The sequence below is a fragment of the Lissotriton vulgaris genome, chromosome 8 (genome assembly GCF_964263255.1).
Source record: "Lissotriton vulgaris chromosome 8, aLisVul1.2, whole genome shotgun sequence".
Classification (NCBI taxonomy): domain Eukaryota; kingdom Metazoa; phylum Chordata; class Amphibia; order Caudata; family Salamandridae; genus Lissotriton; species Lissotriton vulgaris.
In genome coordinates, this window is record NC_141696.1 from 227,093,610 (window position 1) to 227,118,606 (window position 24,997).

Here is a 24,997-nt window from a genome sequence, read left to right on the forward strand (position 1 = left end):
GGGAGGGGGGCAGGAGCCTAGCTCTAATTGGGTTGTGCTCCCCATTCTCAAAATGGCGTGAACTCGGAGTTGTGCTTTACCTCGCCACCCCCACCTGAGGGGTGGAGTTGGCAGAGGCTGGCCCACCCCCTTTCCTCTTTTTTTTTTTCCTGCCAGAGTGGGGGTCGGAACCGGTGGGGGCCAGTTGCTGAGTACAGCAAGTGGCCTGGAGAAGCTCACAAAGGCGGCATGCCTTTGAAGCTCCCCTGCCCCTCCTGAGGGCGGAGGCCTAGCACCTCGCCCCAGGATGTGCATTGTTGCAGGCCCACAAGAGCGGATTGTTCTCTACCCAGGTGTCCATCAACATGTCTGCTTGGTGGCAGCCTCTCAGTCAGGACACAGGTTGTGGGTTTGGTTCAGGGGGCAACTCCAAGTTGCCTCTGGCGTGCATGTGATGCAATTTTCTTCCTGGCTCTTATGATTCTGTAAAAATCAACGTCTGAAGCTACAACTGGAATGCCCTGATTCTGGTGATCTTGCTAATGGTTATTGAATGTTCCAGTGTTCACTGTGGGTGCCCTTGTGACAGAGAATATCTGCTGTGATTGGTAAATCACTAGATGAAGCTCCCCATCTTAGCAATATTTAGAGGTGAACTAGCATCCTGTACAGCCACTGTTACCTCCAAGTCGCAGGTGGGCATCTGGACTTAAATCCCTATGATTGTGCCTGCCAACCTGTGGCTGTTGTGATGGGGCTGTGGGCCACCAGCATAACCTCTTGCCTCCCTTTGTACCATCAGTTGCACCTAGAAAAAGTTTATTGCAATTAAGTTGCTGTTTAGTTCTTCAGGGTGATATGTCCTTTCAACATTTCTTTAGTTTTGTGGCAGGTACACAGAGCCATTTTCTTAAGCACATTCCACTGGATCACCGAATCACAATCACTGCAAGCAAGATTTGATTTTGTGCTATTACATAACTTTGAATTAACTTTGTGAGAACCAATGAAGATCTTACTTTACTTCTGCCCTGGAGCTCTTTTTGCATGGTTTTAGGGCAAAACTAACAACTCTCCCATACAATATCATGATCTAGAGGGCCCTTTGTTAAACTAGAATGTAATGCCTAGCACTTGATTGATTGATATATATATATATATATATATATATGAGTGTTAAACATTTTACTTACTGTTAAATAAGCTCCATTTTTTCCTAAAGTTTAGAGCTTTCTGGACCTCGAATTAATTACATGTTAAGTGATATCTAAACTGTTGCTGAATATCTCACCTCATAGCACCTTTAAATATGCTTTGGTTGTTAACTCTTCATCTCCCCTTTGACGGTCTGTTTCTACATGGGAGAAGTTGGAGAAAAACTGGATTATGACTATAGGATATAGGTGGTCACATTCATTTTGTACATTTATTATCATCTGACTGCCCTGCAACTCTAAGAAAAGTGCTCACAGTAACTTTTCCTAGTTCACAAAAAAGTGTAGTATTTTAATTATGTATTTTTTATATTGTAGATCACCCAAAAGAAGACGTTCACGCTCTGGATCTCGATCAAGGAGGTCACGCCATAGAAGATCACGCTCACGATCCCGTGATCGTCGGCGTCATTCTCCGAGATCCCGATCACAAGGAAGGCGTGAACGAGATAGAGATAGAGAACGAGAACGTAGGCAAAAAGGCCTGCTTAGTATTAAACCTGAAACTCTTAGTGGTAAGTCAATATTATTTTCCTATATTACAGATGTTCTTAGTATTTATGAATATTAAAGTTGATAAAGTTGAATAACCTGTCTAATTTTAGGTGTTTGATTTACTGGTAATGTGTTATTAAATAATAGGAAATATAACGTTAATCATTACTTTTTAATAATAGTTCGCATCAAATTCCAGGCTTTTTTGCCTAGTATTTGATGCGATTTTGACTGAAAGTGGACTTGGTGCCTGCTAACCTGGTTCCCATTGCCATATCTCTTTCCCAGAAATGTACAATTGTTTCCCCAATTGGTAATACCTTTTTCACCCCCTGTAAGTCTCTAGTAAATGGTACCCCTGGTACCTAGGCAAGGAGGGTAAGGAGGGATCTTAAGGGCTGCAGCACAAATTGTGCCACCCTCAAGGACCCCTCACCAAACGCATACAGACTGCCACTACAGGCTGCGTGTCTTGGTGCAGACAAAAGTGAAACATGACATTGCACACATCCCTGTTTGCCATGCCAGCAGACACTGCATTCAGTATAGATGTCACACCTACAGCAGGCCTTACAGCCTTAGTGCACCATACTGCACTGAGGATAGAGATATTTGGTATCAAACATCTTGCATTAATAAACCCACACTGATTCCAGTGTTGGATTTAATAATACAAGAACCAAGTGGGCACCTTAGAGGTGCCCCCTTAAAACTGACTGGATTCTACCAGCCTGCCACCAGAGACAAGTGTCTGATCTCCAAGGGTGAGAGCCTTTGCTCTCAGGAGGTCAGAAACAAAGCCTACTCGGGAGCGGGTGTCTACACCTCCCCACAGGATGACCTGCTGATTAGCATTCCAAGGCAGGGGAGCTTCAAATAAGCTACTGCCTTTGAAATGAGTCTGACACCCCTCACAGGAAAGCCGACCCTCTTGTTCCAGAGCCCTTAGGCCCCTGGACAGGTGGGGAAATTAGCTAGTCAGGTAGGCGTCACGCCCAAGCTAGTATAACCCCTAATGTGGCCTAATCTGAGGTGGAAACAACTTTTCAGAAGTGGACATCTTTGTGATGGCAAACATAGGAATTCAGGGACATGGTTATGCCCACTTCCCACAGAAAGTAGTCATTTATAGTTTAGGAAGGTACCTCCTGACTATGGTTGCCCCCAACTTTTTGCCCTGTGTTTTAGCTGGTTTTTGACATAGTTAGCCTGGGGCCCTGCCAATCAGGACCCCAGGCCTACTGCTCTCTCTCTAAAATGGATTCCATGTACCTTAGGTACATTTCCAATTGGCACTGGGCCACCTTATCAGACCCTGTAACTCAGGGCATAGGTGTACCCAGGGCCTACCAGGGGCTGAAGCATGTATTATGCCACCCCTGGATGGCCATCTAAATCTGACACAACTGGCTGCATGACAGCTGGGGCAAGGTGGTGTAATCACCCTTTGCTTTAGATATAGTATACCTATATCTAACCCTAAAATGGACACACAGATTCCTATCAGTCACTCCTATGGCAGGCCTTGACAATCCTGAAGGCAGAGTGCTTGGAATCGTGTGAAATGGTGCTCTGGCATGAGCTGAGCCCGTTTGCAGCTTGTGGAACCAAGTCCTAATAGCTGTTCCATGATAACGCATACCATATACTCTTAAGTGCATTATAATCCTCGCTGTTAAATGCTATCTTTGGTATTGCTTTATCAAAACATGTCGAGTAAGGTGTCATACGAATTGGAATACTAACCCCTCGCCAATTCTGGCGACGGGGTTAGCATTCCACCCTTCTAGAGGGACACAACATGTATGTAACTGTGAACCCCGGTTAAAGTTAAACGAAGCCTCAGCTCCACAAAATGGATGCTGCCACCACAGACACAAGTCTGACCTCCTGCTGCTGGGAGTCCTTCCAGCGAGGAGAGCTTGGACAAAGGGCTTCCTGTCCGGGGCGGTGCTAGCACCATCCCAGATAGGGTTTTGTGTATCCTGGGTAGGCAGGGCTTTACAGGAAGGTGACTGCTGAGTGGCACTACGCATAGGCCGGTCAGAACCAGTTCCAGGGGCACACCAGCCCCTGGCCTGGGGAAAGTCCGGCATGGGAGAGGGGTGTAACCACCCCCCTCCTAGTCCCACCCATAGGCAGGACCTAGTCACCGGGTCAGCCCCTTTTCTTAGTATAAAGATAGGAGCGGGCCCCCTGTTCAAATTAGATCATCTTTGAATCAAGAACTACTTTCTACAAAAGGACATTCGAGACTCTTCTCAAGATTTCTCCCTTGTGGTTAAGGAGTAGTCACCCTGCACCCGCAGGCACCATCTAAGAACTCTGCGGTTTGCTGCAAGTCCTTCCTCAGGAATCCGACGACCCAGCTCGACGAGAACCGACTTCCCTGGCACCTCTGACCTCTGACCTCTACCCACATCGTCAGCTCAGCTGAGATCTGTGGGTGCGACGAGACCTCGAGGGACCGGCCATCATCAAAACCTGCACGCTTTCTTAAACCAGCACGATCACCGAAGGAATCCTCTGAGTGCTCTGGGGTCCGAGAAGCCCCGACCCTGAGCAGCTCCAGCACCGAAGCGCAGCCTCCCAGTATCTCCACGATCTGCGTGGGGCCCTTCTGCTTTGCTGTTCAGCACGTTGTCCGATCACTAGCCGCTGGCTTGTGACCCTTTGACGACGAACGACAACCAACGTTGCTGGTCTGGTTGCTCCAGACTAGCCTTTTGCTCCTTTTTACGAGAGGAGCACTCCGGACCCTCCTGGTCCACTCAAGACGCCATTTTAGGCCCACCACGTGGCCCTGAAATCTGCCAAGGCTTGTTGCCCCAATCCTGGGCCCAGCGACGCCGACAGCATCAACCTTCGTGGGACAGCTCGCACCTCCATCCTGGTCGCCGACAACGCCTCCTGGTCCGTGAGACTGCAGAGCCTAGCGTCGCCCACTCACCTAGTCGAGGTGACGGCCATCCGGTGCCCTCCTGGTACCCTCTGACTACTGGCTAGTAGTACGAACTTGGTCCCCTCTGCTTTCAGGTATCATCGATCTCTGATCCAGGCTTGGATCTCTACGAACTATTCTTCACTGGTTGCCGGCCAGCAACTCCTTCCTTCCGGCTCCTGGCTTGTCAGCGAAGACCCCCGACGCCTGTAAGACTTGTGCAGCCGCAGCCCTTGTGGCTAGGTAACTCCGGCATTTCGGTGCCCGCATAGCCTCCTTACTTAAGGGTCCCGAGTCCCTCGCTTCCGACTTGCCTTATCGGGTCCGCCCGAGACCACTAGAACTTTCCGTGCCCTCGGGCACTTGTATTGATTGTGCACTTGAAGTATTTTCCTAAGAGTTTTGTTCTGTGCTTAGTACCCTGTCCTCATAAAGAGTCCAGGGCTGTTGTGATTCTAATAAATACACTGTTTATTTTCATAACACTTGTGTGGTGTCCTTTCACTTGGTGTTCAAGGGGAATGTGATGGTATAACAGCTGGCTTAACACGCCCTCTAGAGTTTAGCCCGAAGACTGCTCGTATCCACGCTACTAGGATAGCTGGTCTAAGGGTGACTTACAACCAATCACCATAAGGGTCGTTTGGACCGATGCATAGTGGTCACTAGAATAGTGAACACTGCATATCGGGCCAACTTCTCACATATAGGGCGTAGTGGCCCCAAGGGTCGGGAGCCCATTGGCTACTATTTCACTGTGGCATTTGGCCTTGACTGAAAGGTTTAGGGCATCTTCTTGCTGCTTCTTTGTGGTTGGGCCTTGTGCTAAAGCCTATTTATGTTTGCTCCTTGTTTCACAGACCCTGTTTTATCCCTCGTCATAATCCTTTCCATCACCCTCCATCACCTCCCTTTTTATCAATTGCTGTCAAACCGTGTCCCACCTTCAGCCCGCCCACGTACGGCAGTACTTGGGCGCGACAATAGACACTCTGGCAGCCAAAGCACAGCCAAATTCAGTGAGGATCAACAGCATTCAATTGCTGATACAAAAATTCAGACCACAACTCGCTTCCAGCACGAGTGTTCATGCAGTTGATAGGCATGATGGCCTCCTGCATCTTCATAGTCCCGCACACGAGACTACACATGCTTCCGCTTCAGGAGTGCTTAGCACGTCAGTGGAATCAGGCTCAAGAACATTTAAAAGACCTAGTGTTGGTGACCAGTCGCGCATACAACTCTCTGCATTGGTGGAATCCACAAAACCTTTGCAGGGGCCGACCGTTCCAAGAGCCTGTACCACAGATGATACTGACAATGGACGCATCTCTCCAGGGATGGGGAGCTCATGTACTCCACTAAACAGTGCAGAGACTATGGACAGTACAGCAAAGAAACATGCGCATCAACCTTCTGGAACTGATGGCAATCTTCATGGCGATGAAAGCATTCAAGGTACATTTGTGCAAAAAAGTGGTGTTGATCCAGACGGACAACATGACTGCCATGTACTACATACAAAAGCAGGGAGGTACACACTCTCCACAGTTGTCTCATCTGGCTCAGAGCATGTGGAAGTGGGCCATTCAGAGAAACATCTTCCTCATGGCGGAACACCTCCCAGGCAAGGACAATCAGATGGCTGACCTGGTCAGCAGGCACAGCCACCAAATGCACGAGTGGGAGATACATCCATCAGTACTCCACCCATACTTCCAGCAGTGGGGTCATCCAGAGATAGACCTATTCGCCTCAAAGGAAAACGCAAAATGCCAAAGCTTTGCCGCCAGGTTCCCACACCCACAGTCGCAGGGAAATGCGATATGGATGAACTGGTCAGGCAAATGTGCGTACACTTTTCCACCAGCACCGCTAGTGGCACGCAAACTGAGGCAACACTCGATGACCCTCATCCTGGTTGCTCCAACGTGGGCACGCCAACCATGGTACACCAAGTTTCCAGAACTCTCCGTGGTACCGCATCAAAGACTGCACCTCACACCCAGACTCTTGACGCAGATCCATGGTGACATTCAGCATCCAGATCCGCAACAGCTCAACCTGGCGATCTGGCTCCTGAGGTCTTAGAATTTGGCTACCTCAACCTGCCTCCTGACTGTATGGATATCATAAGAGGCAAGGAGGCCCACGACTAGAGCATGCTATGCAGCCAAATGGAAGCGTTTCGTCATTTATTGTGCCAATAATGACATTAATCCGCTAGATGCATCTACTCAAAACATCATCTGTTATCTATTACATCTATACAAATGCAATCTGGCCTACGCTTCTATTCGTATACATTTATCCGCAATAGCAGCTTATCTCCAAAATAGGCGGCATCTCTCACTTTTCAGAGTGCCTGCCATCAAAGCTTTTCTGGAAGGACTCAAACGAGTTCCTCCCAGGCACCCACCAGCACCTGGATGGAACCTAAATCTGGTCCTTACCAGACTGATGGGTCCACCTTTTGAGCCTCTCCACTCATGCGAGATACAATTCCTAACGTGGAAAATGGCTTTCCTTATAGCGATCACATCGCTACGACGGGTTAGTGAACTTCAAGCACTAACTATCCAAGAGTCATTCATACAAATTCACTCCAACAGGGTGGTACTACGCGCTAACCCTAAATTTCTGCCTAAGGTGGTTTCACAGTTCCATATGAATCAAGCTATAGAACTACCTGTGTTCTTCCAGAACCCAGATTCAGTGGCAGAGAGAATGCTCCACACACTAGATGTCAAAAAAGCTCTCATGTACTACATTGATAGGACTAAAGAATTCAGAAAGACAAAACAACTGTTTGTTGCCTTTTCACCACAACCCAAAGGCAACCCCATTTCAAAAGCAGGTATAGCCAGATGGATCGTTAAGTGCATACAGATTTGCTATCAAAAGTCTAAGCGCACATTAACTATTCCCCCAAGAGCCCACTCAACACGAAAGTTAGGGGCATCCATGGCTTTCCTGGGAAACATACCCTTAGAGGAAATCTGTAAAGCAGCCACATGGTCTACCATACACACATTTACCAAACACTACTGCGTAGATGTGCACTCCAAATAGCCAGCAGCTGTAGGACAGGCTGTTCTAAAAACACTTTTTCAGACTGCTGCAGCTGGCACAGGCAGCCGCCGCTAATGGAGGGACTGCTATGTATTCTATGCACAGATATGAATTCAGCAGCCCACATGCCGCGAACCGAATATTCTACTTACCAGAATGCATCATGACATTCATATCGCCCGCCCTCCTCCCTGGCGCCTGTAGCGGCTCCAGCACTCGGAATTACTTTTAGCATGGTCATCACTTACAGTACTACACTCCATCTCTGCCACATTGGCGAAAAACAATCTGGGGATAGAGAGGATTCCCATGCGCACTGTAGTCCAGGGGAGGAGCCACCTATCTTGTGATACTTCGAAGACTCATTCAGATATGAATGTCAGCAGCCCTACATGCCAAGAGCAGATGCATACTGGTAAGTAGCATATTCGTTTGTACTGGAAGGACAATATTATCAGGTCAAGGTCCTTCCATTCGGAGTGACAACGGCACCACGAGTATTCACAATGTGCCTAGCAGTGGTAGTGGCACCCCCCAGGAGACAACAAATACATGTCTTCCCTTATCTGGACGACTGGCTCATAAAAGCCAAGTCATTCAATCAGTGTGTCCAACACACACATCAGACAATTCAGACATTGCACGACTTGGGGTTCACAACAAACTACACCAAGTCGCACCTCCAACCCTCTCACATACATCAGTATCTAGGGGCTACAATAAATACATCTACAGCTCTAGCGTATCCCAGTCCAGCAAGGATACAGAGCGTTCGAGGCATGTGGGCTGCTGAATTCATATCTGTGCATAGATCGCCGCCTAGTGTTGGGTCCGGATGATTGCACATTGTTGTCCTGGAAGAGTCTTCGAAGTATCACGAGATAGGTGGCTCCTCCCCTGGACTACAGTGCGCATGGGCATCGCCTCCATCCCCAGATTGTTTTTTTCCGCCATTGGGTTCGGATGTGTTTCGGTTCCCTCTGTCGGAACCGATAGTTGTTCGACTTTCTACTCGAAACCAAAAGGTCTTTAGGCTGGGCGTCGGTATAGTTGCGTTCGGGTTTCTTGTCTTGACTCTCAGCTCCGAACTCTTGCTACCCTTCCGCGTGCTTTCGGCGCGGACGGGCCTACACTACATTTCTGCTATGGAGCGGACACCGTTTAAGAAGTGCCCGGTGTGTAACTCCAAATATTCACACCTCGACGTGCACCCCGTGTGCAATACATGCTTGTCACCGGACCATAACGAAGACAGCTGCATGGCGTGTTCGAAATTCCGGTGCAAGAAAACTCTGAAGATTCGTCGGGCCAATAGGCTCCAGGCTAAGTTCTCGGCTACCGCGGCGCCCCCACCAGACGACATATTCCAAGAATCTGTTGGAGACGAAGACGACGTACAAGGTTCGGAATCTAATCCCGCGTCCGAAGGGGAGACCTACGACGCGGGTGATGAGGACTTTGACGAAGTCGCCGACGAGGTAAAGGACGACGATCGGGCTTTTGCCACTGTAGGGGATAGCTCGGAGGAGGAGCATCCCCAACCAGACTCAGGGGTCAATCCCCTTCATACGGCCCAGGTCGAGGGATCGCCTTCAGGCCTTACCCAAGATCTACTTATAAGTCCTACGTCCCCGCCTCCGGGCCCGGTCACGGACATTTCTGAGGCGCCACTCCCGTTGAAGAAAACGAAAGTGAAGCCGTCTGGTCACGCACCCTCGGATGCGAAACCGAAAGTGAAGGTTGCGCTGGGGCAGAAGGTTCTGGAGGCGTCAACTTCCCAAAAATTCAAGATGGCCGACTTGAAGAGCCACGCCAAGATGGCCGACCCGAAGCCCTCGGGGTCGGCGCCGAAGGCGAAGTCGACCGACGCGGCTGCGTCGGCGCCGAAAGGGGTCGTGGACCCGAAGACGGCTCCAAAGAAGCGTCAGGGCGACGACGCGCACAGGGCCCTTGGGGACAAGGCGCGTGGGGTGTCGGCCCCGAAGAAGGTGCCTGCCGTCGATCCGACTCTCGACGCGGGAAGATCGCTCGAGCCGGTCAAGCCCTCTCCGGCCTTAACAAAGAAGGTAGCGGAATCCTTGCAGCGGATACGGAAGGACAGTGTGGTTCCCGATCAGGACACTGTGGCGCCTAAGCTCATGCCGAAGCCTGCGAAGGCGCAGACGCCTATCCGTTTTACCCTGCTGCCCAAGTCGACGCCGAAGGCTTTCGCGCCGAAACAGGGCGGGCCCTCAAAGGAGGTATTGACACCGAAAGCTGCCTTGGTGGTGTCGAAGCTTCGGCTCCAGCCGCTTGCTGAAGAGGAACGTCGAGAGGTAATCATCGACGCCAATACCGGGAAACTGTCTCTCCTCAAGAGGAAAATCACCACGGAGCCGGTGTTGGAACATTTTCGGATCCCTCTCAAAAATAAGAGGGACTCTGCGGAATCTTCGGCTCTGGTAGAACCTATGTCTCCACAAGCCCTGGGACACTCGCCAACGCATTCCGCCGCAGGCGATGCGGACGAGGAAGACGCCGAGTACAACTATCCGGCGTACTCGGATCCGGAGGAGGAGCACGAACCTTGGTCGGCCGGAGGCGACCCAGAGGACCCGCAGTCGGGCCAGGACGCGCAACTTTTTGCGGCCAAAACGTCACCGACGGAGGACTCGGCGGCCTTCAACGCTCTGATCGAGAGAGCTGCGGCTAACCACGACGTCGAGCTGCACTCGGACCCTGTGGATGTGGACTTTTTATTTGACACTTTCTCAGTGGCTGAAAAGTCGGTCAAAACGCTGCCAATGCTTAAGGGGGTGCTTAAACACGCAACGGAGGTCTTCAAGGAGCCCACCCGGGCGCGTGTCGTCAACCCTCGCATTGACAAGAAATATAAGGCAGCGCCCTCGGATCCAACATACATCAAGGGACACTTGCCATTGGACTCGTTGGTTGTTTCCAACGCTCGGAAGAGGGCGAACTCGCAGACCACTGGTGACGCTCCTCCCCCAGACAAAGAGTCCAAGATCTTCGAGGCCTCAGGCAAACGAATTGCTGCACAGGCAGCTAATATTTGGAGAATATCTAACACACAGGCCCTACTTGCACGCTATGATAGGGTTCATTATGACACCTTAGAATCACTACTGCAACACTTGCCTGACCAGTACAAGGAAGCAGGAGAAATGCTGATTCAGGAAGGAAAGCTTATTACGAATGCATCCATAAAATGTGCACTGGATGTGGCAGATACAGCCTCCAGGGCGATCAACACCAGTGTGTTGCTTAGACGGCATGCTTGGCTTAGAATTTCAGGGTTCAAACCCGACATTCAAACTACAATACTGAACCCAACAGTTAATCCTGACCACCTGTTTGGCCCTGAGGTGGATGCGACACTGGAAAAGATGAAAAAAGATACGGAAACTGCCAAGTCTATGGGGGCCCTCCAAAATCAGCAGTTTCGGAGTGGTTCCTTTCGCCGCTCCAATTCCAGGGGCACCTCAAGGGGTCAGGCATCGCAGTCCACACAGTATTACAAAAGTAATACCCAAACCTCGTACAACAACAAGGGTAGGGGTGGCTACAGAGGCAATAACGTCAAGGGCAGGGGGCGTGGAAACAACAGCTCCAGGTCCACCACAGCCAACAAGCAGTGACGTCTTGTCACTGCCCCCCGACCATACAACACCGGTCGGGGGGAGACTCCAGCAGTTCCTGCCAGCGTGGAAATCCATCACCACGGACAGGTGGGTCAAGTCTCTTATCCAGTACGGTTACTGTCTGGAACTTACTTCCATTCCACCAAACATACCCCCAAGGAGTCGTCCTATGTCCGGCGAGCACTTGACCTTGTTGCAGCAGGAAGTTCTGGTCATGCTGCAAAAAGGGGCAATAGAGCTCGTTCCATTGCAAGAACGGGGAACAGGGGTTTACTCCCTGTATTTTCTGATCCCCAAAAAGGACGGATCCCTCAGGCCCATCCTGGACCTCAGGCCCCTAAACTGGTACATTCTCTCGGAGCACTTCCATATGCTCACGTTACAGCAAGTGCTCCCCCTGCTTCAGCAGGGGGACTTCCTGGCTACGCTGGATCTGAAAGATTCATATTTTCATATCCCCCTGCATCCTTCCCACAGGAAGTATCTCAGATTCACGTTTCAAGACCAGCATTACCAGTTCAGGGTTCTGCCGTTCGGGGTCACCACGGCGCCAAGGGTTTTTACAAAGTGCCTAGCGACTGTGGCGGCGCATCTCCGTCGCCAGAACGTCCACGTCTACCCCTACCTGGACGACTGGCTCATTCAAGCAAAGACAGAACAGCAGTGCGTCGACCACGTGTCACGCACCATTCATCTCCTGCACGAGCTGGGATTCTCTCTGAACTACCCAAAGTCCCATCTCCAGCCCGCCCACGTGCGACAGTATCTGGGCGCGACAATCAACACTCTGGCAGCCACTGCGCAGCCAAATTCAGTGAGAATCGCCAGTATCCAGGCGCGGATCCAGCGGTTCAGACCTCAGCACTCGCTTCCAGCGAAGGTGTTCATGCAGTTGATAGGCATGATGGCCTCCTGCATCTCCATTGTCCCGCACGCGAGACTACATATGCGTCCGCTTCAGGAGTGCCTTGCACGTCAGTGGACTCAGGCTCATGGGCAACTGACAGACCTAGTGTTGGTGAGCGGTCGGGCATACAACTCTCTGCATTGGTGGAATCCACAAAACCTTTGCAAGGGCCGACCATTCCAAGAGCCTGTGCCACAGATTATCCTGACAACGGCGCCTCTCTCCAGGGATGGGGAGCGCATGTACTCCAGTACACAGTGCAGGGACTCTGGACACTACAGCAAAGGAAGATGCACATCAATGTGTTGGAACTGATGGCAATCTTCATGGCCTTAAAGGCGTTCAAAGTACATCTGTGCAACAAAGTCGTGTTGATCCGGACGGACAACATGACGGCCATGTACTACATTCAGAAGCAGGGAGGCACACACTCTCCGCAGCTGTCTCATCTGGCTCAGAGCATGTGGAAGTGGGCCATTCAGAGGAACATCTTCCTCATGGCAGAGCATCTCCCGGGCAAGGACAATCAGATGGCGGATCTGCTCAGCAGGCACAGCCATCAAATGCACGAGTGGGAGATACATCCATCAGTACTCCAACCGTACTTCCAAAAGTGGGGTCATCCAGAGATAGACCTGTTCGCCACAAAGGAGAACGCAAAATGCCAAAGCTTTGCCGCCAGGTTCCCACACCCGCAATCACAGGGCAATGCGATGTGGATGAACTGGTCAGGCAGATTTGCGTACGCTTTTCCCCCAGCACCTCTGATACCGCTGGTGGCACGCAAGCTCAGGCAGCACTCGATGACGCTCATCCTGGTTGCTCCAACGTGGGCTCGCCAACCATGGTACACCACGTTTCTGGAACTCTCCGTAGTACCGCATCAAAGGCTTCATCTCACTCCCAGCCTTCTGACGCAGAGCCATGGCGACATTCAGCACCCAGATCCGCAACAGCTCAACCTGGCAATCTGGCTCCTGAAGTCCTAGAATTTGGCTACCTCAATCTTCCTCCCGATTGCATGGACATCATTCGGGAGGCAAGGAAGCCCACTACTAGAGCTTGTTATGCGGCTAAATGGAAGAGGTTTGTCATCTACTGTGTTAACCACGATATTGACCCGCTAGATGCTTCCATTCAAAACATCATTTGTTACCTGTTCCACCTGTATCAATGCAATCTGGCGTACTCTTCCATCCGCATTCACCTGTCTGCTATGGCAGCATACCTCCAGAATAGGCAACACCTGTCACTCTTTAAGGTCCCTGCTATCAAGGCCTTTCTGGAAGGACTCAAGAGTCATTCCACCAAGGACCCCACCAGCTCCAGAATGGAACCTCAATGTGGTTCTTACAAGGCTGATAGGTCCTCCCTTCGAGCCACTGCACTCTTGTGAGCTTCAGTTTCTGACTTGGAAGGTTGCGTTCTTAGTAGCAATTACATCGCTACGGAGGGTTAGCGAGCTGCAGGCGCTCACCATCCAAGAACCTTTCTTCCAGGTACATGCTAACAGGGTTGTGCTCCGTACTAACCCTAAGTTCTTACCCAAGGTTGTTTCTCAATTCCATATAAACCAGACAATTGAGTTGCCGGTGTTTTTCCAAAACCCAGAGACGCTGGCGGAGCGGATGCTCCACACCCTTGATGTTAAGAGAGCCTTGATGTACTATGTAGACAGGACAAAAGATTTTTGCAAAACCAAGCAGCTTTTTGTTGCTTTTGCCACACACCACAAGGGAAACGCTATCTCCAAAGCTGGGATCGCTAGGTGGATCGTGAAATGCATTCAAATCTGTTACGCTAAAGCTAAGCGCACTCTCACTATCCCACCAAGGGCCCATTCCACCAGGAAGTTGGGGGCCTCTATGGCTTTCCTAGGTAACATTCCCTTAGAAGATATCTGTAGAGCAGCCACATGGTCTACCACACATACTTTCACTAAACACTACTGTGTAAACGTGCATTCCAAACAGCAGGCAGCTGTTGGTCAGGCTGTTCTCAAAACACTTTTTCAGACTGCTGCAGCTGGCACGGGCGGCCGCCGCTAATGGAGGGACTGCTATGTATTCTATGCACAGATATGAATTCAGCAGCCCACATGCCTCGAACTGCAAATGCTACTTACCAGTATGCATCTGTTCTTGGCATGTAGGGCTGCTGACATTCATATCGCCCACCCTCCTCCCCGGCGCCTGTAGCAGCTGCAGTATTCATTCATATGTATATATATATATATGCCCATAGCATGGTCATCACTCACATACTTCACTCCATCTCTGCCAATGGCTAAAAACAATCTGGGGATGGAGGCGATGCCCATGCGCACTGTAGTCCAGGGGAGGAGCCACCTATCTCGTGATACTTCGAAGACTCTTCCAGGACAACAATGTGCAATCATCCGGACCCAACACTAGGCGGCGATCTATGCACAGATATGAATGTCAGCAGCCCTACATGCCAAGAACAGATGCATACTGGTAAGTAGCATTTGCGATTCAAGCCTTAGTCACAATCTTTCAACAGCAACAATCTCCGCAAGCCAGAATGTTCATGAGACTAATAGGCATGATGGCATCTTGCATCTTCCTATTACCATATGCAAGACTGCATATGTGCCCATTACAAGAATGTCTAGCACAGCAATTGAACCATGCACAAGGGCAACTAACACACCTGGTGTTGGTAGACAGCCGCACACATCGCTCTCTGCAGTGGTGGAACGCCAAAAACTTGACAAAGGGGCAGCCGTTCCTCAAGCCTGTTCCACAGCTAGTGCTTACAGCAGACGCATCCCTCACAGGATGGGAAACTCATCTCCTACACCATACAACTCAAGGACAATGGAACAGTCAACAACGATTGTTCCATATCAATCATCTAGAGCTGCTAGCAATATTCTTAGCACTCAAAACATTCCAAGTACAGACTACTGTCCTAACTCGCACAGAGCATATGGAGATGGGCCATTCCACAAAACGTATATCTGTTAGCAGAGCACAACCAGGAGTTCACAATCAGATAGCAGATCTGTTGAGTCGGCAGACACAACAAATTCACAAATGGCAACTACATCCGCAGGTTCTTCAACCATTCTTTCACCATTGGGGTCGTCCAGACAGAACTGTTCGCCACAAACTAAACGCAAAATGCCCAACCTTCGCCGCCAGGTTTCCACAGCCGCTGTCCAAGGGCAATGCAATATGAATGAACTGGTCAGGCAGATTTGCGTACGCTTTTCCGCCCATACCACTAATACCATTGGTAGTACGCAAGCTCAGACAACAGTCTCTAAAACTGATCATGGTAGCTCCCACATGGGCACGGCAACCGTGGTTCACCACACTGCTAGAACTCTCTCGTTCCACACCAAAAGCTACGACTGACTCCATCCCTGATCATGCAGAACCATGGAGACATCAAACATCCAGACCCAAATCAACTGAATTTGGCAATCTGGCTCCTGAATTCTTAGACTTTAGTTATCTGAACCTACCATCAGACTGTATGAACATCATTATCCAGTATTGGGGGTATCTTTCATAGATTCACACGCCTGAATCATTCCCCGTTGTCGGTATGGGAGTCCCCGGTACATAAATAAAGTAATGTCACATAGACACATATACATAGTAATGGGCCAGAGGCCTCTCATTAAGTAATATATCCATGTCCTTTTGTAAAAAGGACCAAACTTTGGCCAAGAGCCAATCAGCTATCACCACCCTCTGGTACCTTCCTGGAAGGAGCTCAAGTCCCTTAGATTTTCTACCGCACGTCGTGCTAAGGGAGTCTCCACTGAGCTCTGCTCAGCTTTCCTTAGTTTTCTGGATTTACAGTACTTTTCTCTTCAGAACTTCATTTGTGTGGGGTTTTCAGTTTGCTATGGCTGATACTCCTAAAAAAGGACATTTTAGGTCCTGTGCCAAAAAGAGACTTCATGCGGACGACCAGCACAAGGATTGTCTCTATTGCCTCTACCCAGACCACTCTTCAAAGGATTGCAAGATCTGCTGTACCTTTTCAACAAAAACCCTCAAGGACAGAGAGGGACGCCTTTTTATATGGCTACAGAGACTGAAAGACAAAGACCAGGCCGTCTCTTCTGGTGAGAGTGAATGTTCCTTCAGGGGTTAACATTCCTCTCCTAAAAGACCTAGAGTGACATCCCCTGGACCATCTACTGAGCCACCTCAAAAGAAGACGCATAAAAAGTCTTCAGAGGTTCACTCTAAGTTCTTGTCTGTGAAGGTTTCTCCTCAGGAATATGCTTCCACCTTCAAGAAACCTTTCAAAATTTTGTCAGCTTTGCCTGTGAGGGCGTCGACGGCTACCATCTCCACTTCTGTGGCGTCTTCTTCAATGTCCATGTCGACGTCTACAACTTCCTAGTCGTCGACGGGTAGGTCCATTTCATCAATAATTAAAATAAAGAAATCGTCATCGACGGCATCGTTGACATCTGTAAAGTCACCGTCGACAAGCACTTCGACGTTGATTAAGACGACGTCATAGTCTTCGACGAAAGCTCCATCGACATCGACGAAAGCTCCATCAACGTCGATGAAAGCTCAATCAACGTCGGAGCCATCACAGTCGACGAAGCCGTCGACGACGAAGTCACCTTCGACGCCGCCATCGGAGACGTCATCGTCGACTATGCCATCTGGATCAGTCGTCGACGTCCCGCCTTTGACGACCACCCCTTAGACGGGTTCGACGACATCGGAACCTACCTTAAAAAGTGCGTATGTTCACCTACAAATTACCAAATGCACGCTGACACCGGCTTTAACCTCGCCGAGCAGAGTCCAGACTTTACCACCTGCGCATCTCCTGGACGAGGATGACTCAGATGATGGCTCTATGTTCCAGACGGCTATTGGCCCATCCGAACTAAATGTAAAATACCACGAGAGCTTGGATTATGAGGAACAAGAACGGGAAGAACAGATTACCAGGAGGAATTCCAGGCTCCTCCTCAGCCGATGGCTTGTCTACCTGCGTCTATAGTCACTGACCTTCAGTTTTTGATTGCGGATTATAAACAAAGGTTCCCATCTTCGCCTACGCCTCCACCACCTCCAGTGGTTCCTCCTCCTCCTAGGCCTCGACCTTCGCCTCCAATGCTTCAGCCTGACCCTGCTCCCTCACAACCTCCACCATCCTCAGATGATGAAGAGGAGGAGCAACAACATGAAGAAGGGGAACATTAAGACTCACAATCTACACATGCTGAATGGGAAGATTACGTCATTCCATGTCCAGCATCTCCTGTGCCTAAGCAAGCTGATTCTCCCCCTGAGGCTATCGGGGGTTTCCATAATATTCTTGAAAGGGCGGCTTTGCGTTTCAAAATTCCTACGACAACTCAGCAACAAGACTGCTTCCTTTATGATTTTAAGGAACCGTTCAAGAAGGCTGTCAGGTCCATCCCTATGATCGACTACATTTGGGAACAGGGGGTTAAGATCATGCAAAATCCTTGTTCCTTACCCCCAGTGCTGCCTAGGCTGGACAAGAAATATAGGGCTCCAAACACTGCTCCAGCTTGCCTTACTGACCATCCCATACCGGACTCGGTCATTACCCAAGCAGCGCAGCGTAAATCAAAAAATCCCTCTGCTGCACTGACTGCTCCCCGGATAAGGACAGAAGAAGACTGGATAATGTTGGGAAGCGTTTTTCTTCTATGTCCGCGTTAACAGTGCGCACTTCCAACTCTTTGGCACTGTTAGGGCGTTATAACCGTCAAATGTGGGCTGATATTGCCCCATATTTGGGATCCTTACCGGAACAAGAAAAAGAGGAGGCTAGCAAGATTCTCTGGGAGGGTGACCGCTCAGCCTCAGAAATCATCTATTGTGCGATGGATATCGCATCGACGGGTTTTCTCCAACTGGCGGGGGCTGCGGTGTTGCGACGCCAAGGTTGGCTGAAAGCTACTGCTTTCCGTCCTGAAGTACAAACTAAGGTGCTTGACATATGCCTTATGACGGCCAACTTCTTTTCGGCGCACACATCGACGAGGTGCTTCAAGGTATTAAAAAGGATACCGATACGGCGAGGGTGTTGGGTACCCTCCAGTTTGAGTCCTCCTTTTCGTGGCTCAGGAGGGAGGGGACAATCTTCTACAAGAGGAGATTTTCAAGGTTACCAGTACTCCTATACCTCAAATCAGCGGCCACAATACCAACAGCGACAACAGCAACAGTCGTCTTACACAAGTTCTTCCTTTCGTGGTAAAGGAGCAAAGACGAACACAGCCAGAAGACCATGACTTCTCTCTGCCACAGGTCTCCACTTCTTCTCTACCATGCAAGATTTAAGGAAGAATCTCGCCTTTACTACAAAATTGGAAAAAGATTACTACGAATCGATGGGTCCTTCAACTAGCTCAATTCGGACACTCTCTGGAGTTCATAGAAACTCCGCCTCAGACCCCTCCTCGTCCAATGCTCCACAAAAATGTTCATCTACTGCTTTTGGAACTCTGACTAATGCTCCAGAAAGGTGCTATAGAAAGAGTCCCTCTTGGACAGCGAGGCAAGGGGTTCTATTCCCGATTTTTCTTGATCCGAAAGGAGGAGAAAAAATGGAGACCTATATTGGACAAGAAACCTAAACAAGTATCTCAAAAAATCATTTCGCATGGTGTCCATTCAGGAGGTGCTACAACTCCTCAATGCGAACGACTTCATGGTGTCTCTAGACCTTCAAGACTCCTATTTTCACGTGCCTATCCACAGGAATCACAAAAATACCTCCGGTTCGCTGTGGCAGGCAGACACTACCAGTTTCGGGTGTTGCCCTTCGGCCTTAAATCAGCGCCACGCATTTTCACAAAATGCCTGTCTCCAGTGGCCGCGTACCTCCGGCAGCAACATCACCAAGTCTTCCCATACTTGGACGACTGGCTTGTCAGGGCGCCTTCTTTTGCAGGCGTGACCAAGTCCTCCAACGCCTGTCTTCAGCTTTTCATCGACTTGGGCCTCACTCTCAATCGAGACAAATCCATCCTTCAACCTTCCAAGCGTCTCACATTCCTAGGCGCTGTCCTCGATATGGCCCAGAAAAAAGCATTTCCTTCGCAGGAACATCAACCCAAGCTGACATACTTAGCGGTCCATATACAAGCCAAAATATCCCGCACGGTGCGCCTTTACAAGTCTCTGCTTGGGATGTTGTCTTCTTGCATCCTGTTATTTCCGCATTGCCGCCTTCACATGCGCCCTCTTTAGGAAGCGCTGTCCACTTAATGAATCCAATGTACGGGATCGTTCGACAATGTCATCCGCGTGACTCCTCCCATGGTGAAAGCTCTACAGTGGTGGATTCACCTGCAGAACCTTTTGCAAGGCTTGCCTTTCTTGCTTTCAGTTTCTCCGCATATCGTAACAGATGTGTCCCTGGAAGGTTGGGGTGCGTTTCTCCAAAAACTCAGAATCAGCGGATGGTGGTCCCCTTCTGAGCGCCAGCTGCACATAAACCTCCTCGAGTTATGAGTAGTTTACCTGGCGCTTCGAGCATTTCCTCCTCGGATCAAAAATTTCCCAGTGATTGTGAGGACGGACAAGACCACGACAATGCACTATATAAACAAACAAGGGGGGACCCGTTCTCTGACGTTGTCTCACAAATCTCAAAAAATCTGGAATTGGTTGCTTCTTCACAACATTTCCCTTCGTGCAGAATATGTCCCTGGAATGGACCTCTGAAAGATCGACAAAGACTTTGCCTATGCTAAAAGGGGTCCTCAAGCATGCTGCGGACATTTTCAAAGAGCCCACGAAAGCAAGGGTTATCAACCCTAGGATTGGAAAAAAATATAGGCCTGCTCCAGTGAACCCCACCTACATCAAAGGCCAGCTCCCATTGGACTCCCTCGTAGTGGCCAATGCTCGCAAGAGGGCAAACTCGCAAACTAGTGGTGACGCTCCTCCTCCGGACAAAGAATCAAAGATCTTGGAGGCGTCAGGAAAGCGAGTGGCAGCACAGGCTGCTAATATTTGGAGGATTTCAAATACACACACAGGCCCTATTAGCTAGATACGATAGGGCTCACTACGACACACTAGAACAGTTGTTGCAACACCTGCCTGATACTTACAAAGAGGGAGCAGAAATGATCATACAGGAGGGGAAGTTAATTTCTAATGCATCCATCAAATGCGCACTGGATGCGGCAGACACGGCAGCTAGGGCCATTAACACTGGTGTAATGTTGAGACGTCACGCATGGCTCCGCATCTCTGGTTTTAAACCCGAGATTCAAACAACTTTGCTCAACCAGCCAGTTAACCCAGACTTCCTTTTTGGTCCCGAGGTAGACACAACCCTCGAAAAAATTAAAAAGGACACCGAAACAGCAAAATCCATAGGGGCTCTGCAGTCACAGCAGTTTCGGGGCAGTTCCTTTCGTCGCTCCGGTAATAGGGGAGCCTCTAGGGGACAGGCTTTACAGCAAGCCCAGTACAGCAAAGGGAGCACGCAGTCCACCTATACAAAGAATACCAGGGGTGGATACCGTGGAAACAGCGCCACGGGCAGAGGACGTGGTAATAAGGATGCCAGATCCTCCGCTCCCAACGAACAGTGACGCCTTGTCACTGCCCCCCGACCATTTAACACCTGTTGGGGGAAGACTCCAGCAGTTCCTGCCAGTCTGGGAAGGCATTACCACGGACAGGTGGGTGAGACAACTTATCCAATACGGCTATTGTCTAGAACTAACCTCAACCCCCCCAACCTACCCCCAAGGCACCGTCCTATGCCCGCAGAGCACATGCACTTATTGCAGCAAGAAGTACTCTCCATGCTGCAAAAAGGGGCAATAGAGCTCGTGCCTGCAGAAGAACAAGGTACAGGAGTGTACTCTCTTTACTTCTTAATCCCAAAAAAGGACGGTTCCCTGCGGCCCATTCTAGACCTCAGACCCCTCAACCAATACATACGGTCAGAACACTTTCATATGTTAACCTTACAGCAGGTCCTGCCCTTGCTCGGTCAGGGCGACTTCCTAGCAACCCTAGACCTCAAGGATGCATATTTCCACATTCCCATTCACCCAAGTCACAGGAAATATCTCAGATTCAACATCAACAGTCGGCATTACTAATTCAAGATCCTGCCTTTCGGGGTCACCACTGCCCCAGAGTGTTCACCAAGTGCTTAGCGACTGTGGCTGCGCTTCTTCGGAGACAACACATTCATGTATATCCCTACCTGGACGACTGGCTTGTTCAAGCAAAGTCAGCCCAGCAGTGTGCCAGCCACATGTTGCGTACAATTCACCTCCTTCACAGTCTAGGGTTCTCACTAAACTACACAAAGTCGCACCTTCAGCCCGCCCATGTGCAACAGTACCTAGGGGCAACATTGAACACTCTGACGGCGACAGCGCAGCCAAATTCTGCCAGAGTCAACAGCATGCAGCTGCTCATTCAGAAGTTCAGGCCTCAACAATCGCTCCCAGCGCAGGTATTCATGCAGCTCATCGGTATGATGGCCTCCTGCATATTCATAGTCCCGCACGCGAGGCTGCACATGCGTCCCCTTCAACAATGCTTAGCACGACAGTGGAACCAGGCTCATGGACATCTAAAAGACCTAGTGTTGGTGACCGGTCGTGCATACAACTCTGCATTGGTGGAATCCACAAAACCTTTGCAGGGGACGGCCGTTCCAAGAGCCTGTCCCACAGATAATGCTGACGACGGACGCATCTCTCCAGGGTTGGGGAGCGCATGCCCTCCATTACACTGTGCAAGGACAATGGACGGCGCAGCAGCAAAAGATGCATATCAATCTTTTAGAGCTGATGGCAATCTTCATGGCACTGAAAGCGTTCAAGTTGCACCTCTGCAACAAGGTCGTGTTGATCCGGACGGACAACAGGACTGCCATGTATTACATCCAGAAACAGGGAGGCACACACTCCCCGCAGCTATCTCACCTAGCCCAGAGCATGTGGAAGTGGGCCATTCAGAGGAACATCTTCCTCATGGCGGATTATCTCCCGGGCAAAGACAACCAGATGGCGGACCTGCTCAGCAGGCAGAGTCATCAGATGCACGAGTGGGAGATTCACCCCTTAGTGCTCCAACCATATTTCCAGCAGTGGGGTCATCCAGAGATCGACCTCTTCGCCACAAAGGAAAACGCAAAATGCCAAAGCTTCGCCGCCAGGTTCCCACACCCGCAGTCTCAGGCCAATGCGATATGGATGAACTGGTCAGGCAGATTTGCATACGCTTTTCCCCCAGCCCCACTCATACCTCTGGTGGCGCGGAAACTACGGCAGCACTCCATGACGCTCATCCTGGTTGCTCCAACGTGGGCAAGACAGGCTTGGTACACCACGTTCCTGGAACTTTCAGTGGTGCCTCACCAACGGCTGCGCCTCACGCCCAGCCTCCTCACTCAGAGCCATGGAGACATTCAGCACCCAGATCCGCAACAGTTGAGCCTAGCGATTTGGCTCCTGAGGTCATAGAGTTTGGCTACCTCAACTTGCCCCCTGAGTGTATGAACATCATCAAGGAGGCAAGGCGACCTTCAACTAGGGCGTGCTATGCAGCCAAATGGAAACGTTTTGTCGTGTACTGTTCCAACAATGACATTAATCCACTAGATGCGTCCACTCAGAACATCATATGTTACTTGCTGCATCTATATCGATGCAATCTAGCGTATAGTTCCATTAGGATACATTTGGCTGCCATGCCTGCTTATCTTCAAAACAGGCAGCATCTTTCCCTCTTCAAAGTGCCTGCCATTAAAGCCTTCTTGGAAGGCCTTAAAAGAGTAATCCCTCCCAGACACCCTCTTTCGCCTGTCTGGAATCTAAACATCGTTCTCACCAGGCTCATGGGGCCCCCTTTGACCCTCTTCATTCTTGTGAGATACAGTTTCTTACATGGAAAGTGGCTTTTCTGATAGCCATCACATCGCTACGAAGAGTCAGTGAGCTTCAAGCCCTGACAATTCAAGAGCCCTTCCTACAAATTCATGCTAATAGGGTAGTGCTGCGCACCAACCCCAAGTTCATGCCTAAGGTAATCTCGCAGTTCCACATTAATCAAACCATAGAACTGCCAGTTTTCTTTCCAAACCCAGATTCAGTGGCAGACAGAGCACTGCACACCTTAGATGTCAAAAGAGCTCTCCTGTATTACATCAACAGGACTAAAGACTTTAGAAAGACTAAACAACTGTTTGTTGCCTTCTCTCCACAACACAAAGGCAACCCTATTTCCAAATCAGGTATAGCCAGATGGATTGTTAAATGCAAACAAATCTGTTATCAAAAGGCTAAACGCACTTTAACAGTTCCCCCAAGAGCGCATTCCACACGCAAGCTAGGGGCATACATGACTTTCCTAGGTAACATTCCTCTAGAGGATATATGTAGAGCAGCCACATGGACCACCATACATACATTTACCAAACACTACTGCGTAGATGTACACTCCAAACAGCAAGCTGCTGTAGGACAGGCTGTTCTCAGAACTCTTTCAGACTGCTGCAGCTGGCACGGGCAACCGCCGCTAAGGAGGTAACTGCTATTTATTCTATGCACAGATATGAATTCAGCAGCCCACATGCCTCGAACGGAATATGCTACTTACCAGTATGCATCGGTTCTTGGCATGTAGGGCTGCTGACATTCATATCACCCGCCCTCCTCCCCGGTGCCTGTCGCAGCTGTAGCACTCAGAATTATTTTCAAGCATGGTCATCGCTTTCAGTATTATAATCCATCTCTGCCACAATGGCGAAAAAACAATCTGGGGATGGAGAGGATGCCCATGCGCACTGTAGTCCAGGGGAGGAGCCACCTATCTCGTGATACTTCGAAGACTCTTCCAGGACAACAATGTGCAATCATCCCGACCCAACACTAGGCGGCGATCTATGCACAGATATGAATGTCAGCAGCCCTACATGCCAAGAACAGATGCATACTGGTAATTAGCATATTCCTTTCTCAATATAAGTGACTATAGGTAATTACTTTTCAAAAGGGCAATAGACTTTATAAGTACAATAGCTACAGTGGTTGCAATAGGCAACACAATTTCAAACACAATTCAACATTGAGTTCAATGGGTTTTTCTACATAAATGCAGTGGATTACTTTAAGGATTACTTTTCTAACCACAGGAGTGGATCCTGGATTCAGTCCCGGGACATAAGCTGTAAACAGTTAAGTAAAAGCGTATTGGTTACAGTTGTGATTTTTAAAGAATATAAATGTATTTTCGAAGTTGACACTTTATAACCTTTCAGTGAAAACCAACCAATGTTATCCTATGGGAGGAAATTCAAGTCACAGGTAAAGTAGGTTCTCGTTACTTTTGTAATCCAGTACTGGACTCGTAAGTTCAGCACTGGGACCTCGACCTAAGACAGGTAAGTAATTACGTTTTGGTATTTGGTACGATTTTTAAAGAATATTTGTAGTTTGCAAAAATCGACACTTAGAAGAAATTCCACAGAAAGTTAGTCAGTGGTGTCCTAGGGAAGAAACTGCAGGTAACTGGTAAGTACAGTTAGGATTACGTTTGCGGTTCAGTACTGGGCTAAAAGGTACAGTACCAGCTCCTCTCCTGATCACAGATGAGTAATTCGAAATTCGTTATTCAGCTGATATTCCCTGTCCGAAGTACTCACCTGTGATTAGGAGAGAAACTAGTACTGTACCTTGTAGCCCAGTACTGAACCGCAAAAGTAATCCTTACCGGGTTAA

General features: G+C 49.5%; 1 protein-coding gene across 1 annotated transcript in view; it reads left to right on the plus strand.

Annotated features, from left to right (window-relative positions):
• The window catches only part of SCAF4 (SR-related CTD associated factor 4), a 915,362-nt gene that overhangs the window by 390,798 nt on the left and 499,567 nt on the right, over positions 1–24,997 (plus strand). Inside the window, exon 15 of the mRNA XM_086934003.1 lies at positions 1,512–1,708. Coding sequence (XP_086790129.1) covers positions 1,512–1,708 — 197 coding nt within the window. The remainder of the gene's footprint in view (positions 1–1,511; positions 1,709–24,997) is intronic.